Source organism: Galeopterus variegatus, unplaced genomic scaffold (genome assembly GCF_000696425.1).
Source record: "Galeopterus variegatus unplaced genomic scaffold, G_variegatus-3.0.2 Scaffold5628, whole genome shotgun sequence".
Lineage (NCBI taxonomy): Eukaryota > Metazoa > Chordata > Mammalia > Dermoptera > Cynocephalidae > Galeopterus > Galeopterus variegatus.
The window spans coordinates 105,636-122,223 of record NW_007731739.1 but is presented as its reverse complement, the minus strand read 5'-3'; the positions used below and the strand labels follow the sequence as shown (position 1 = coordinate 122,223).

General features: G+C 36.4%; 1 protein-coding gene across 1 annotated transcript in view; it reads right to left on the bottom strand.

Annotated features, from left to right (window-relative positions):
- Positions 1-328: 328 nt before the first annotated feature.
- The window catches only part of MDH1 (malate dehydrogenase 1, NAD (soluble)), a 19,623-nt gene continuing 3,363 nt past the window's right edge, over positions 329-16,588 (bottom strand). Inside the window, exons 2-9 of the mRNA XM_008589737.1 lie at positions 13,010-13,108; positions 12,145-12,241; positions 9,968-10,143; positions 8,014-8,136; positions 2,408-2,584; positions 1,764-1,877; positions 1,114-1,203; positions 329-670 (exon numbers count right to left, since the gene is read on the bottom strand). Of these exons, the coding sequence (XP_008587959.1) occupies positions 545-670; positions 1,114-1,203; positions 1,764-1,877; positions 2,408-2,584; positions 8,014-8,136; positions 9,968-10,143; positions 12,145-12,241; positions 13,010-13,108 (1,002 nt within the window). The 3' untranslated portion in view covers positions 329-544. The remainder of the gene's footprint in view (positions 671-1,113; positions 1,204-1,763; positions 1,878-2,407; positions 2,585-8,013; positions 8,137-9,967; positions 10,144-12,144; positions 12,242-13,009; positions 13,109-16,588) is intronic.

The window sequence follows — 16,588 nt, the reverse complement described above, 5'->3', positions numbered from 1 at the left end:
CTATTCTATTTAAACATAAGAGGGTTATGCTTTACCTTGTAACATTTTCCAGTTTTCTGCCTTTTCCTGCTTTAAAAATGTAGGTAATGTTTAAAATTCTATTCTTTATGTTCTGAAATTGATTCATTCATTATCACTATGTGGTTTCCCTATTCTATTTAAACATAAGAGGGTTATGCTTTACTTTGTAACATTTTCCAGTTTTCTGCCTTTTCCTGCTTTAAAAAAAAAAAAAAAAAAAAAATCACATCCCCTTAGGCGAACTGGGGAACACACAAGTTTATTTTCTGAATAAACACTAACATTAGCTAGAAATTAAGTGAGTCACTTTCATTGGAATATATATTTTTATTTAGGATGCAGCACTAACAGCATGATAAACTGTCACTCACAAATCTGTACCAAGAAGCACATAATCTTTAAAATGTGCTGTTTTTCACAAGTAGTTTAGGTATAGCATTATTATTATTTGGTACTAGAATCAAAGACGACATTTAGATTCTTCAGCTTTGGGGCATTCAGAAACATCAAAATGATTGTTTAGTCAGGCAGAGGAGAGAAATTCAAAAGCAGTTTCTTTTTCTTCTGCCAGTTCCTTTGCAGTGAGATCCATCTTCTCGCGTGAGAAATCATTAATAGGGAGACCTTCAACAAACTTCCAGGTCTTATTCTGTTTGAGAATAATTGCAAATAAGAGATTTACAATTAAACTAGAACTGATCTTCCAGCAAGCAACAACGTAGTTTGAATTTGTATCTAGAGATACACGTATTTTAAAGTCTGATTCTAAATAAGTAAGTCAAAACCCAGATCTTAATTAACAGATAATTCTGATAAAAACTCAACACTTGAAATGATACTATATGAACGTATCCAGTATTAGACGCATAATAACAATATGTCTAGTAAGAATCTTGCTTTCCAGATTAATGCCTGATTGAATCTTACTTTTCAGATTAATTTCAATCTTTTAATGACCCGAAGTTGTGATACACAGAATTTTAAAGCTGCAAAAAATGTTTAATTTAAAGAACAACTTTCTAGACTAAATTATACCATTCTGAAGAAAATCATACTTTCCCACATTAGGGAAATAACTCCAAAATACCTTACCTTGATTACAACAGGGAACGAGTAGAGCAGATCATCGGGAATACCATAGGAGTTGCCATCAGAGATAACGCCCATAGACACAAACTCTCCCTGAAAATAACACTGTTTTACACTCTCATGGTGTATAGGGATTAGTTTACACAGCTGATACATGAATTAACAAAGTTAAACCAGATGACACTTTCTTACTATGTACGTAACTTCATTACTGTATAAAGAACCATCCCCAGCACCAGGCACTTCTATGACAAGATAATTTTCATGGATATCATCTCTTTTCACTCTTTCAAATCGTGTGAAGTAGGCCAGAGAGACATAAAATCCTCATTTTACACACGAGGAAGCTGTGGCCCAATACTGGTTTTAAGAAGGAAAAAGTCACCCCTACCGTGTGTCTGGCATTGAGCTAGGTATTTCCATCTATAATCTCATTTAACCTTCACAACCCTGTGGAGTAAATGTCATGTAAAAGATAACAAAACAGCTCAGAAAGGTGAAATAACTTTCTCAAAGTTACTCAGCTAATAGGCACCTGAGCTGGCAAAATGGACCTACCCTGCCTGACTACTAAAGTTATATTCCTTCTATACTACGGTAGTATCAGGGGACAAAAATAAAAGAGTGGCCTGTGTAAATCACTGAGTCCTCACCTCTGGGGTTCCAAACCAGATGTCTCTGACATGGTCAGATATCGCTTTCGCAGCAGACATTGCACTGGACAGTTTTCGAGCCTTGATGACATCAGCACCACGCTGCTGCACGGTCTGGAGTGGGGGCAGGCAAAAGCAGCAGTGTTACTTGATCATGATAGCAAAATTTTCATCAATTCCAAGTGTACCCTGGGGTGAAAGGCTGTGACCATAGCTTAATGTGTTCTCTTCAAAATCATGGAACTAACCAATGTTGGTCTTACTAATCTCTATCAGTTATGAGCACCAGTCTTTTTGAAAAGAGAAAACTACAAATCCCCATAGAACATTTACCACACTTTATACAAAGAAATGAATCTTGGTATAAAGATAACCAGATGACTAGATGGTATTCTAGTTTTTTCCCACTTTGACAATCAATCTCAACTGCTATACAACAGATCAGATCAGATAGAATCATTACTGGCTTAGCATGATCCCCAAAGAAAACTATGCAGTCATCTGAGCAACTGTGAAAAGCCTGCTCTCCTTGAGGTCCCCCCTTCCCCCACTGTTTGGAGAGACACTCAGGTCAGCAGTGTGGTGTGTCTCTCAAAAGTTCTTTATGCTTGGCTGTTAATAGGGTTCACAGATTTTTTTCTTACCTTGATGAATTCTCCTTTGAGCCAGCTGTCATCTTTCAGAGCTTCATAAACACCAACTTCCTTTCCTTGCAATTTCACCTTGGCATGGTTGACATCTGGATATTGAGTTGAGGAATGGTTTCCCCAGATAATGACATTCTTTACATCATCAGCAGTCACACCAAGTTTAAGAGCAATCTAGTTAAATTTTAAACAATAGATTACTTAGACAAATGCTTTTTATTTTAAATTGTAACTTGTTTAACAAATACCCTAAAGATAAAAAGCTTCTAAACTTCAAGAGAACACAAGAATAGTACTAATTTGTAAAAAGTGCAAATTTTATTGCTTGGTCACTTCCTAAAACAGCTTAAAGTATTAACAACTATGAACTTGAAACATTATGGGGCAGAATATTCAAGAGTAGACAGCATCCTATAGTTTGTGATTAACTTATTAGTACGGTAGATTCATCAAATATAAAACATCAACCAAAAGGTTAATATTTCTTGACTATGTAAATGTGATCTCGTTGGTTGTTAACACTTATGTGGTAAAGTCTTCTCACCACTTTAGAGCAATGAGGTATTTAGGTACTTTCTTCTTATTTAGGTGAAACTTTGATTATCAAAGTATGATTGTCCTCAATTCATTGATAAGGAAACTGAAGAGGTTCAATATAACACACACACACACACACACACACACACACACACACACACACACACACACAAATTGTAACAGATGTAACAATCTCTAGCTATAGGTTCAGAAAGCACTTTAGGATCCTGCAGTGCCTTGCAATCACAGGTACAATTGTAGCCACAGAAAGGATTAGAAAGTTATGTCTCAAAAGATTTAAATAAAATCAGCTTGCTTATTTTGTCATTTTCCTGATAAGGCTATCTGCAGAAAAAAATTACGGTTAGGTGTATGTATAATCTGCTCCTAACCAGATAGCTGAATTTATGATAAACCAGAAGAGAATGTGGAAAAAAATCTTAAAAGTTCATCTGTTCGGGTGACATTGTGGGCAATTTTTCTTTCCTTTATGTAACAATAAGAATGGGGAAAAAAATTAGTGTGCCAGAGTCCATAGCTTTAGTGCACAGAAATAAAAGCAGCACTATGGGCCGACCCCATGGTGCACTTGGGAGAGTGTGGCGCTGGGAGCGCAGCAGCGCTCCCGCCGTGGGGTCGGGTCCTATATAGGGATGGCCGGGGCGGCCGCTGGGTGGGGGTGGTGGGGGCGGTTCAAAAAAAAAAAAAAAGAAATAAAAGCAGCACTATGGGCCGCCCCCATGGTGCACTTGGGAGAGTGTGGCGCTGGGAGCGCAGCAGCGCTCCCGCCGTGGGGTCGGGTCCTATATAGGGATGGCCGGGGCGGCCGCTGGGTGGGGGTGGTGGGGGCGGTTCAAAAAAAAAAAAAAAAAAAAAAAAAAAAAAAAAAAAAAAAGAAATAAAAGCAGCACTAAACCAAAGTTCTATTTGAGTTGGTTAGGGTGCTGCCTTGCAACACCAAGGTCAAGGGTTCAGATCCCCATACTGGCCAGCCACCAAAAAAACTATTAAAGGAAGAAGTTCTATTTGAGCATTCACCATATAACAGAGGGAATATACTTTAATATTTTAAAGAAAATTTAAAAACAAAGATAGTAAAAGCTGCAAACTTGAAACAACCCAAATGTCCTTCAAGAATGGTTAAACGAACTGTGGTACATCTAACTTACACAAAGGAATAAATAGGCTAAGTGGAAAAACAACAAAAAGGAATGAACTATCGATAGAAGCAATGACTTGGATGGATGTTAAAGGCATTTAACTGAGTGAAAAAAAGCCAATCTCAAAAGGTTCCTTAATGCATGATTCCATTTTTGTAGCATTTTCAAAATTATAGAGGTGGCAAACAATTGGTAGTCAGGAGTTAGGGAATGAGAGAGAGGTGTGACTACAAAGGGAGAGTGCGAAGCAGTACTTCTGTGGGTGATGGAGAAATTCTGTACCTTGACTGTGGTGCCATTTATAGGAATCTATACATATGATTAAATGTCATACAATCAATCACAAAGACATACAAAAAATGAGTGAATGTAAAAACTGGTGAAATCTGAGTAAATCTACTTAACAGTACTGTGGTAGTTTAATCAATTTCCTGGTTTTAATAATGCCATACTTATGAAAGACGCCACCATTGGGGGAAGCAGGGTGATGGGTACATGGGACTTTCTCTGTACTATTTTTGTACCTTCTGAGTCTATAATTATTCCAAAATAAAAAGTTAAAAAACAAACAAACAAAAAACCCCAAACAAAACCCAACCAATTAACCAAAAAGGATAAAGATGAAAAAGCTGTTACCTAAAATGCTTGCACTGACCTGACTCACCTTCACACTGATTTATTTGGTTAAGTAAGAAAATTGTCTTTGTTTTCACTATGACCCTTAAACTAGTTGAGACTCATTTCTTAAATCCTAAAATAGTTGGAAAATGTAAAAAAATTAACTTAAAAAATTCATTGTTTTTGACATTTTAAATCACTTCTGACCTAATCCCTGCTTCACAGAAAGTCCTGCAAGTATTAGGACTACTATTAGTCTTCACAAATTAGTCAACGGTTGATTTCTGGGGTACCCAGGTATTTATCTGCTTAGCCTTTGAGGTAGAGTTGTACGCTGTTCAATGAGTACTGTTTATTGTGTGTGCAGTGACCTGAGAGGACTTGGGACTAACTGCCCTTATACCTATATTTAGCTGACATTGTAGATAAAAAGGGAAATCTATGCCTGGGGCAAATAACCCAAGTTGTATATTACCAAGAACTTATATCCTATAGGTACTCTGCATGTCAACTTCAACTGCTCCAAAGTACAGTCAAGACAAACTGCCTCTACCCTCTTCTCCCTATAGCCTTCTTGGCTCCCCTTACTTCCTTTGTGCTATTGCCCACATACTCTTGTTGCTTTGATCTTTAATATGTAGAATCTCTTACCTACAGCTAATCCAATTCATTTTGGACAGCAAAGGCCAGGTACTTTGTACCCCGCAGATGTAGTTTCTAAATGTCATTTGTGTCAGGGCTAGTCTAAATTAACACATAACCAGGAAAATAGTTCCATGTTCACTTTCATGTCTGTCATATTGAAAATTTTTAATATGTGAAAATTTTTAACTAATTCTCCAGCCTTAGTAATTTTCTTCCCCTTGATACCAGCCAACTGGTATCACTGTCAAACTACATTGTCAGCAGACATATATACAGCTCTGGTTTGCAAATACATTCTGGAAATCTGCAGGTGATAAACAGTCACTACACTGTTAGCTAAGACCTCCACATTTCAAAACAAATTATGTAAGACTAGTAATCACTCATGTAAGAAAAATTTATCTTCAGGTTTGTTATTATTCTCACTGGATAAATAACTTCTCTAAGAGGAAGAAAGTGCTCCTTCAAAAACTTCCTAAAAGCTCTCACTGTGCCAGAACAACATGCTGAAACAGTGCCTAATCAATGGCTGTGAATAACAAAGAACATGCCCCAAAGGCAATGGTTAAAGTTTGATAAGAGAGCTTCTTTCTTCCCTCTTCGCTCATTCAGATTTTTGTCCCCACAAGGAAAACTATTTCAGGCACTGGGACCAAGTCTCCTAGTAGTACCTTGGGAAGCAGGATTTTCCAATGCCTGCTTCCACCAAGCCTCAGGTAAAACATCAAAGATGGAGGTTTGTTAGTTTCGTCATTTTACCTCTTTCTTCCTGTAGGAACTAAGTAAGTAACTCTGGCAATCCAGAGTCTACAACTGCAACATGTATAATATCTTTTTCCTTTACAAGTTGTCCCATGGTAGCCAAATCTCCTGTCTCCAGTCCTTTCAACAAACTCCCATTCCTTCCCAGCCACCTGACGCAGCCCATAGCCCAAAGCTTCTCAGGGAATATTTGCATTTTAAGCTTATTATCCAATGACGCTTTAAATTAACTAGAATGTTGAAAGAGGTATTTCTGAGGTGTGGCTTTTCTCAACTTTAGTCTATATCCCTCTTAATAATAAAAACAAAATTATATAATAATAATAACAGCAGCCAATCTCTATCGCATTTTACTGTGTGAGGCACCATGTTAAGGGCTTAAAATGGATCTTTTTTCATTTAATCCTCATAACAACTCTCTGAGGTAGGTACAATTATTATTCTATTTTATAGCTTGAATACACTTTCTCAAGGCCACGGAGCTAGTAAGTGGACTTTGGTCACTTGATGCCATTATGTAAATATACCCACAAGGGTTTGGAGTCAGGCAAATCTAGGTGGTTCCATCATTTACTAGCTGTATGACTTTGAGTAGGTTCCCTGACCTCTCTGGGCCTCAGGTTTCTTACCTGTAAAACAGGAATAATAATAGATACCTCATATGGTTACTATTAAGAATTAAACAAAAAATTACACGCAAAGCATTTAGCCTGCATAGAAGCTTAACAAATGTAAATTCTTTTCTCTTTCACTAGATATTCCAGAGCTGAAAGATGATCAATTCTCAGTTTAAGGTAGTGATTTTTCAACTTAGGCCTCACACCATCTTCTGCTTAAAAATAGTTTTTCTGAGGGCCATGGCTCACTCGGGAGAGTGCGGCGCTGGTAGCACCAAGGCTGCGGGTTCGGACCCTATATACGGATGGCTGGTGCGCTCACTGGCTGAGCGTGGTGCAGACCACACCGTGCCGAGGGTTGCGATCCCCTTGCCGGTCAAAAAAAAAAAAAAAAATAGTTTTCTTGAAACTAAATAAATTTGTCTTCTCTAGAAGAAAAAGCACTTAATTCATAAATCTAAACTTGTATAGCAGTGATGACCTGTGGAAGAGGAGGAGGGATGGCCAGGAAAGAGCTAGGGAAAAGGAAAAGAGATTACGTCTGAGAACTAGAACTTTACCATGACTTTCAAGGGCACCAGGACCAGTTAGATCTGAGAGAGCCTAGGAAGCTAGCTCAGATGAGTGGCATGGATTCTAATTTTTTTGAAAAGCTATTGTTAATCTCCCAGTCACTGATTCCTTTGCATATTTATTCAAGTCTCTAAGGGGAAGGAAAATTAACAATTAAAATTCAGCTCCTAAGTAGCAAAAGTAGGAAATTTTATGGACTCACATAGAATATTAAAAATATATAAAATTGGAAGTTAAATTAAGTATAAAATTAAAATTAAAATTTGATTGCTTAGCCATAGCGAAAAAGCAGAACCACACAAACAACAAAGGTGAAGCCTTTCTTTTTATAATCTACATATCTGACAAAAATAAACTAAAATTTTGTACTGTAATGTGAATTATTTACATTACTAATTTTTAACTACTGCAGCAAGAGAACATTACCAATTGCATTTAAATATAGTTAGCAACCGAAATATAGTTCGAGATAAACTTAAGTAGGAAGTCCAGCCTCTTGTCCTTAAAAGAATAGATTTAAAAACTCCCTAACAAAATTTAATAACAATTTTCTTCTAATTTAATAAAAGTAATAGTTTCCCACTAAACAAAAACAACAAAAGAGCACAAACTAAGATTCAGTTATTTTAAAAGTGAGAGAAAAAGCTTTTAAAGTTGAACATCTACAAGATGTAAAAGGCATTTTTCTTACTTGAGCTTTCGCTCGGTTGTGATCCAAACGAGTCAAGCAGCTAAAGTTCTCCTTGGGGATGGAGGGCGCTGACTTGGAGGCCGTCAGGCAGTTGGTATTGGCTGGATTTCCCACAACGATAACCTAGGATGTATGGGAGGCACAGAAGAGTTACAGACAGTATACAAGTATTAAACTATCTTAGAACTTGACTGAAAAATGTGTAATAGGTAGTCTTTGCACCAAGTTTGTATGAACCAAATATATATAGTTACCATTGCAGTTTGTAGTAGGTTTTATCCTCCCTTCTAAAAACCTTTTTTTTCCTGTGCCTTGTGAGTGCTTGGTGTCACTACTGATACATCTATTTAATAGAACCACCATTATGTATAAAAGTCACTTTCCAAGTGGCAATTTCCAAGACTTAAGGTGTATGTCTTTGTTTTGTTTTTGTGCCAAAACAGAGACAGAGCATTTTTCTACTTGCCATGAAAAACAAGTCATCTAAGGCTCTGTTTCAGTTTGATTCATTCCTAAAACTTTCATTCCTATAAAAGTAGTCCAAGAAAAGAAATTCTAATTGTGTCGTTTATCTAGGATAATTTGCCACTATGAATTAAGTGTTTCTCAAATTTGCCTAATCCTAAGAATTACCTGAGTTATTTGCTAAAATACAGATTACTAGTGTCAACTCCCCCACCCCACCCTGAGGTAATGAATCAATCTTTAGGAGAAAGAACTTCAGGCTATTTTTTTGTACTGGGGAGGTTTGGGAAACACTGAATGACAATACAACATACGAAAGTCTATACATGGACTTTTTTCAAGTTATGAAAATCTTTAATAAAATGATAACCTAAAAAACTTATTTTGAAATATCAAATTTATAGAATAGCTACAAGCATATTAACAAGACTAACTCCCATATCCCCTTTACCCAGATTCTCCCAATTTGCTCCAGCTCTAAACACACACACACAATCTTTACTCTTTTTTTGGCCCATTTGAGAGCAAGCTGCAGGCGACACTGCACTTCCCTAAGTACTCCAGTGTTAGTGAATTATTTCCCCCAAACAAGGACACTTCGTGGAGTGGTACTACGCAGCCTGGATTGTAGCAGTCTGACCAACCTTGTGATCTTTTGCTTAGAGACCTGTAGACTTCTACTCAGCCCATTTCTATTGTTTTCTGTTACTGGGTATAGAAAATAAAAGTTAATTGTTCAAAATGAAGTCCACAGAAAGCAAAAATACAGATGTCTATGAACTGTCACAGACAGAATAATATAATTGGCAACTTTTAAAATCTTATAAAATTTTCTTTTACCTTTTTTGAACTCAGCACAGGGAAGTGTATTAAGTCAGTAAAACCTCTAATCAGCAGGACTTTTTGCTGTGACAATTAAGTTCTAGTTAATTGATAGTTCTTCGGTAAAAAGAGGTTTATTGTAATACTGAGACAAATTTAGAAACTAAAGTAAATAGATCAAATACAAAGAGACAGAACAGGAAGTCATACTGACTCAATTCTTCAAAAGACAAGCATATTAGAATTCTTCTGCATTGAGAAAATCTGAGCATTTAGGAGCCACCATCTCCTATCACTGAGAACAAACACACCTTACAGTCATCTTTCTCCACAATCACACATGAATTAATCCAAATGTCTGAACAAATACTCCCATGCACCAAAAAGGCACTAGAAAGCTCTGTGCCTTTGTTATAGGTTTAAGTACTAATATTAAATTTCCATGCTGTAGTAATAAGCAAAATATTTTTGGGCACTCCGAATATGATTCTACATAAGAAAAAACCCCAGAAAGGGAGAGCTTATCAAGTAAAAGTCTGTATTTGTATTTACTGACAATGGCACAGACTGGAAAAAAAATGCAAACAATTTTGTTTTCACTTAAATGCTGAAAACAGAAGTTTCAAATGTGAATAATAAAAACCCCATAAAATACTGTGGTGGTCACCTTAACTGACTTCTTGGCATATTTCTCCAAGGCTGCACCCTGGCATTTGAAGATTTTCACATTTGCTTTCAGTAAGTCTTTTCTCTCCATGCCTTCCCTTCTTGGCATAGAGCCCACAAGAATGGCCACATCCAAGTCTTTGAAGGCAACCTCTTCTTTATCTGTTGCGATGACTTCTGCAGACATGGCAATAAATATGCAGAACTACTTAAACACCAAAGCCTGAAGTTTTCTTTTTCATATTAAACCTACCTGTTAATTCTTTCACTTAGTAGCAAATGTTTACTTTTACCTATCACACTGATATAAATTTCAGGGGCCTAAGAAAAGAAAGATAATATATTAATTTAAATATCAAAAACATCAGCAGAAATGTCAATAAATTTTTTGTTGTTCTTGTGGTGGCTGGCCAATACAGGGATCCAAACCCTTGACCTTGGTGTTATCAGCACCATGCTCTATCCAAAGAAATGTCAATACATTTATTTTGCTTTTCCTATTTCAATAATTACCTCAATTTCAAAAATTCTACTGTATTTATCTTTTATAATCATATATGATACAAGGTATAATATGATAACTTTCAGAGCTACATTCGTTATTCACATTAATTACCACAGATAATACAAGAGAGCAACTAATTCATTTAACCTTTAAACTACAATTACTTTAAGATACCAACCACAAACTAAAAACATAATAAATGTTTATTGATGAGTTTTGTGCCAGAGATAATGCTATAAAGTTTACATTATTATCAAATTTAATCTTCACATTTTACCGATGAAGACACTGAGGCTCAAAGAGATTAGCTGCCATCAAAAGATAGTGGGGCTGTAAGTCCAGCCCAGGTCGGTACAGAGTTCAACCACAATGCTACAAGTGTTAGTCCAATTAACACACATCACTTGCTTTTTTGATTAAAGAACATATATCATTGGTCTCCTTTGTGTATAGTATTAAATGGGCCATGACCAAGATTCAGTATCTTCACTGGTAAATGTTTAGGCCAGTGAACTTGTGTCATAGTCAGGCTGTTATATGTCCCCAAATGTGACAGGAACACCAGATGGAGGAAAAGAAATATTCACCTTCCCCTTCCCAGCCAGATATCCTTTTTCGCACAACCTTCCCTACCCTGTCATATTCACAGCTGCCAGAGGACAAGATGACTGCAATCTGGGCCCACTACACACAGCAGAGGTAACTTAGCAAAGAAAGCAATACAAACAGGAAAGAGCAACAGAAGATGATTTGGAAACAGTTGTGGGTAAGGAACGGGAGCCAGCAGAATAGCTTGGGCAGGGTAATGTATTCTTTTAAAGAACTATGCAACCAAGAGTATCCTTTCCAGTAAATTTTTATGAAATAATATTTTAATGAAACTTTCAATCAGATTTAAGACTTCTGTCTTACATTTGTGTATCAGTGCAATGATTATCAAAGGCACTTAGCAGAGCTGGCCAGTTAGCTCAGGTGGTTAGAGTGTGGTGCTGATAATACCAAGCTCCAGGGTTCGATCCCTGTACCAGCCAGCTGCCACAGCAGGGGAGGAAAAAAGGCACTTAGCAGAACTCTGGTGAGCTTTTTCAAACTATGCCATACACGATTAGGACAATTTACACTATGTCTCAACCTGATGACTGGCAGATGGGATGGGACCATACATGAAGAACTAATCAACTCCCAGGGCAGCATATGGCTCTAGAAGTCACCGTGCAGAACTGAAAAAGTATTCCATTACAGGATGCTACTATTACCATTTAATTAGACTTTAAAGAACAACATAAATGTAGACAATCTCCGGTGTATAACCCTTGTGCAATATTATACTTAATTAGTAAAATTATTCTACTTTATTAATTATACTTTATAAATTATTTATTATACTTTATTAAATATAAAGTTATTATACTTAATTAATAATTTATTATACTTAATAAATTATATATAGGGCATGTTAGGGAAAAAAGTATAGTCCTTTACCTGACACTGGTTGTTTCTCACTTTTATCTTATTTATTCTTAGTATACATTTAACAAGTGGTTATAATTCAAAAAGCAAAAAAAAAAAAAAGATAAAATACTTTTATGAAATAATTTCTAATGGAGAGCCTTAATAAACATCTAAGAAATAAAATACTACAAAATCCCTTCTCCTCCAACTCTCCAACTCACCTTTCAGGAGGGGAAGGGCACAGTCTTGCAGTTCCATGAGGACACCATCCAGGACACCCATCATTGGGGTGATATCCAACAGTACAAGGATTATAGGCTATCAAATAGCAAAGACATCTTTCAGTGTAGGTTGTGTCATTTAGTCACAAAAAATTCCTTTCACATAGTTTTTGTTTATTTGGTGTGTATATGTATATAATTCCTATTATCTAGTCACAACAATTATTTTAGGAGGTCACTTTCAGAAAAAAGAATACTATAAAAGCATCAATGGTAATGCTAACAGACACAATATGAGGAATCATCATTACGAATTTTAAAGGAGTACCCAAAAGAAACTTCAAATTGGAGTGATATGCTACAGCTTGCTTTTATGGTTAATAGCTGTATATGTGATTTCAATTCATGGAAAACTAAGCAGTATTTGACATGAAGGAAGAACTTGATATCTGTGAGTCAAGAGAACGAAGAAATGCTTTAGAAAAGGATTTGAGTGTACATTAATCAGACATGCTGGAAATAGGGTTGCCTGCTTCCAACTGGGAAGCAGATTTCCTGTTTATCTTGGTCATTAAGACCATTTATGAATAATAAATTACCGATTCAGCAACTTTCTCTCCCACACCACAATCCCTAACAGTTATTGTCATTAGTGAGATCTTCCATTGACTGACACCTGCTGGTTGCACCGAGTCAACTAAATAAAATATATGCAATAGTTCTGACTTGCAAAGTGTTTTCAGCACCTGGAGGGGTGCATATAAATACCTGACCAGCTTCCATTCACAATGTTTACAATACTTATTACATTTATTACAATACTCTTACTCTAATCAACTTAAGATTTATAGACACTAGCCCTTACCTGGTCTTTACCAAAGACAGACCCATTTCCAATACTGTACAGCAGTGAATACGCAATTTGACCAGCTGCTCCAGTTACAAGGACTCTGACTGGTTCAGGCTGCAATGAAAAACAGCCATTAACATTTTATTAAAAAGTGCTGTTTTATCCTAAAGGTATTCAGGATTTTTTCTTAATAAAACAACTACATACCTCAAAGTAAATGTAAAAGTTTAAAATCTCTTCACGTCTGGCTTGTTGGAAAACTAACTTACTGACTTGTTCCAGTAAATACAGTATGCACAAATCAACTAAGCAACTTATGGAACACGTGTCCTTTGGCTGTTATGTTTATGTGGCATTACTTAACTCTCACTTACAGGGAGCCAAGTGTTATCCTAGATTTACTTACATAATCTTATCTACCTTTTTTGGGATATTTTACCACTAAAATAGGCCTAATAATGCTGATATATGCATTATATGGTGATAACGAACCCTGCCAGCCACTAGAGCCACTAAATCCTTATGCAAATCCCCCATTTCCATCTGCTTAATAGAATCCTTCACAACAGGAAGAGGAATAACAGCAGTCAAAACATTCCATTTACATTGCATCAAAATGTTTTAATAAAACAATTAATCATGCTTTGAGGGCTGGTCTATTAGCTCAGTTGGTTAGAGTGCAGTGTTCTAACACAAAGGTCAAGGGTTCAGATCTCCATACCAGCCAGCTGCAAAAAAAAAAAAAAAAAAAAATATTCTCACTCATGTGGAAGCTAAGAATGTTGATCCCATGGAAGTGGAGTAGAATGTTAGTTGCCAGAGGCTGGGAAAGATGGGGGGAGGGGCAATAGTGAGAGGTTGGAGAAGGATACAAAATCACAGCTAGATAAAGGAATAAGATCTAGGGCTCTATAGCAAAGATGACTATAATTAACCACAATTTATTGCATATTTTCAGTTAACTACAAGACAGGATTTTGAATGTTTCCAACACAAAATAATGATAAATATTTGAAGTAATGGAAAAAGAAAAAAAAAAAAGATCAGTGGCTGTCAGGCTTTCAGGGGAGGAGGAAGGGAGGGAGTGAAAAGGTGGAGTAGAGGATTTTTTTGGGCAGTGAAAATATTCTGTATGACACTGTAATGATGAATATATGACATTATGTATTTGGCAAAACCCATAGAAGTGTACAGCACAGGGGAACCCTAATGTAAAATTTAGTTAATAATAATGTGCCAATATTGGTTCATAATTTATCAAATCTACCACACTAAAGTAAGATGTTAAAATAGGAGAAACCGTGTGTATGGGGGGCTGGTATATGAACTATCTGTACTTTCTGCTGAATTTTTTTTGTCAATCTAAAACTGCTATAAAAATGAAGTCTATTGCATAAATAAATAAATGAATAAAAACAATCACGCTTCAACTTAACTATCTGGAGGAAGAAAAATAAGCCTTTATTTTTTTATTTAAGGAGAAACAAAAAAATGAGAAAATAATGCCTGGGTTATAACAAGTTTTAGTATTAAACAATAATAACAGCAGCAACATGTAGTGACAGCTAACAACCTCATGCTGAAGAAAAATTATTTTTGAAAGGTAGGGAGGAGACATACAAAAAGCATAATAGTTGTAACAGAGAGAAGCAGCCTTACAGATTTCAACATATCTTCAACAAAATACAGACATATGGACAAAAATAATGATATAATCTAAGTGCTTTATTTTATTTACTGCTTTGTCCCAACTGCCAAGGACAACAACTGGCTCGTAGCTGGAGCCCAAATACTTGCTGAAGGAATAGCTGGATCTTGTAAAAAGTACTACCAAAAAAGATAATTGTTTGGAAGCATATCTAACACACTTTAAAAATTTTAAAGATATTTTGTTTAAAAAATTTTAAGATATGTTATATTGAGAAGTTTGGAAATTTAGTGTTTTAGCTATAGTTAGCAAAATTATTTGTCACTAGTTCTAAAGATATAGTCTTATAAATCAACTGATGGAATGTTATCTCATTAATTCACTCATTAAATAATACACCACAGAATCCCTACCATGTACTTGGTACTATTTCAGGCCGGGGAATCCACTAGTGAACCACATGAAGGAAACAAGAGAATAACCCAACTAAAACAGTGGGCTAGAAAGGAAGTAGAGACCAGCAGTTAAAGAGATGGCCTCTGGAGCCAGACTTTCTGGGTTTAAGACCTTGCTCCACAACTCATTAGCTGTATGCTTTTGGGCAGAGTTATTAAACTCTCTTTATTGTTTCCCCACAGTAAAATGGAGATAATAGCAGCAGCAGCTACCTAACAAATAGAATTAACAAAGCACTAAAAACAGTGTGTAGCAAGTACTATAGTCACAGGTCTGTCACCACAGAAGTTCCCCCGATAATAGCAGCAGCAGCTACCTAACAAATAGAATTAACAAAGCACTAAAAACAGTGTGTAGTACTATAGTCACAGGTCTGTCACCACAGAAGTTCCCCGTAAGGACTCTGATGGCCTGTGGTTTTTTATCACTCTCTTCTAGACTGTGAAGCCCCCTTGAGGACAGTCTGCCTTTGACTCAAATTTGCACTCCTGTACAGTTTATTTTGTTGTCACTCCTATGTACACAATCAAATAATTTCCTCCTTCAAAAAATGTGTTCAATAAATACTTGTTGAATGAATGAAGGTAAGGGAAAAGAAAAATATAACACGTGAAATGAGGGGGAGATTGAATATCACTATCTACAAAGTTTAACCTCACAGAAATGTTCAGAACAAAGCAGTAAATTTTAGGAGTTAATTTTAGCTACTGAAAATATGTTCACAGTGTCAGTCCTTACTGAAGGGGTTTAACTAACTCATGAACAGCTACTAATTCCATCTCAGCAGCCTCCTTTGGTATCTTTGGAGAAATTATTTTCACAGGTAGGTAATTCCATCTTGTTAAAAGTAGCATGAAGCCTAGGTTAGTGTCTGAATGTCTGATGAAAGTGCGCACTTGATTCTTTCAGCTCTTTTGCAATACTGCAGTTGACAAGGAGGGTGGGAGAATCCCACTGACTTTTCACAATGTTACAATGTGAACACAGGTTACTATTCTTTGCTCAGATGGCTGGGCAGTTAGCCAAGATCTAAAGAAGAAATGTCTTTGCTCTTGGCAGGGCACTAATGACCTTCCAGCAGATGCAGGCTCTGTCTTACACGTGAAGTCTCAGTTGTAAAGCTTGAATTTAAGTGTTCCTTCTGTTATTCCACAGAAAGATCCTTTTGTACATTCTAATATATATATATAATTTACATTTATTTCGGTAATACAAAAACCAGGCAGTATCATTCCGATTCCTTCAGTTTATTTTGCTGTTACTCCCTATGGACACGAGCAAATTAATTCCCTCCCTCAAAAAACTGCTTTGAATTGGCTTACAAAAGATGGCTCTTTTCTAACTCAGTGACTGTTCACACAGTTTCCCAGGAGGCAGGGAGGTTATGAGTCATGTGAGAGTTTGCTGTCAGTCCCAGCAAAGTGACAGAATGATTATTCCTCTCAGTCTCCTTGTTATCTGGCACCCCAGTGACCTTCCAGGGGTGAGGC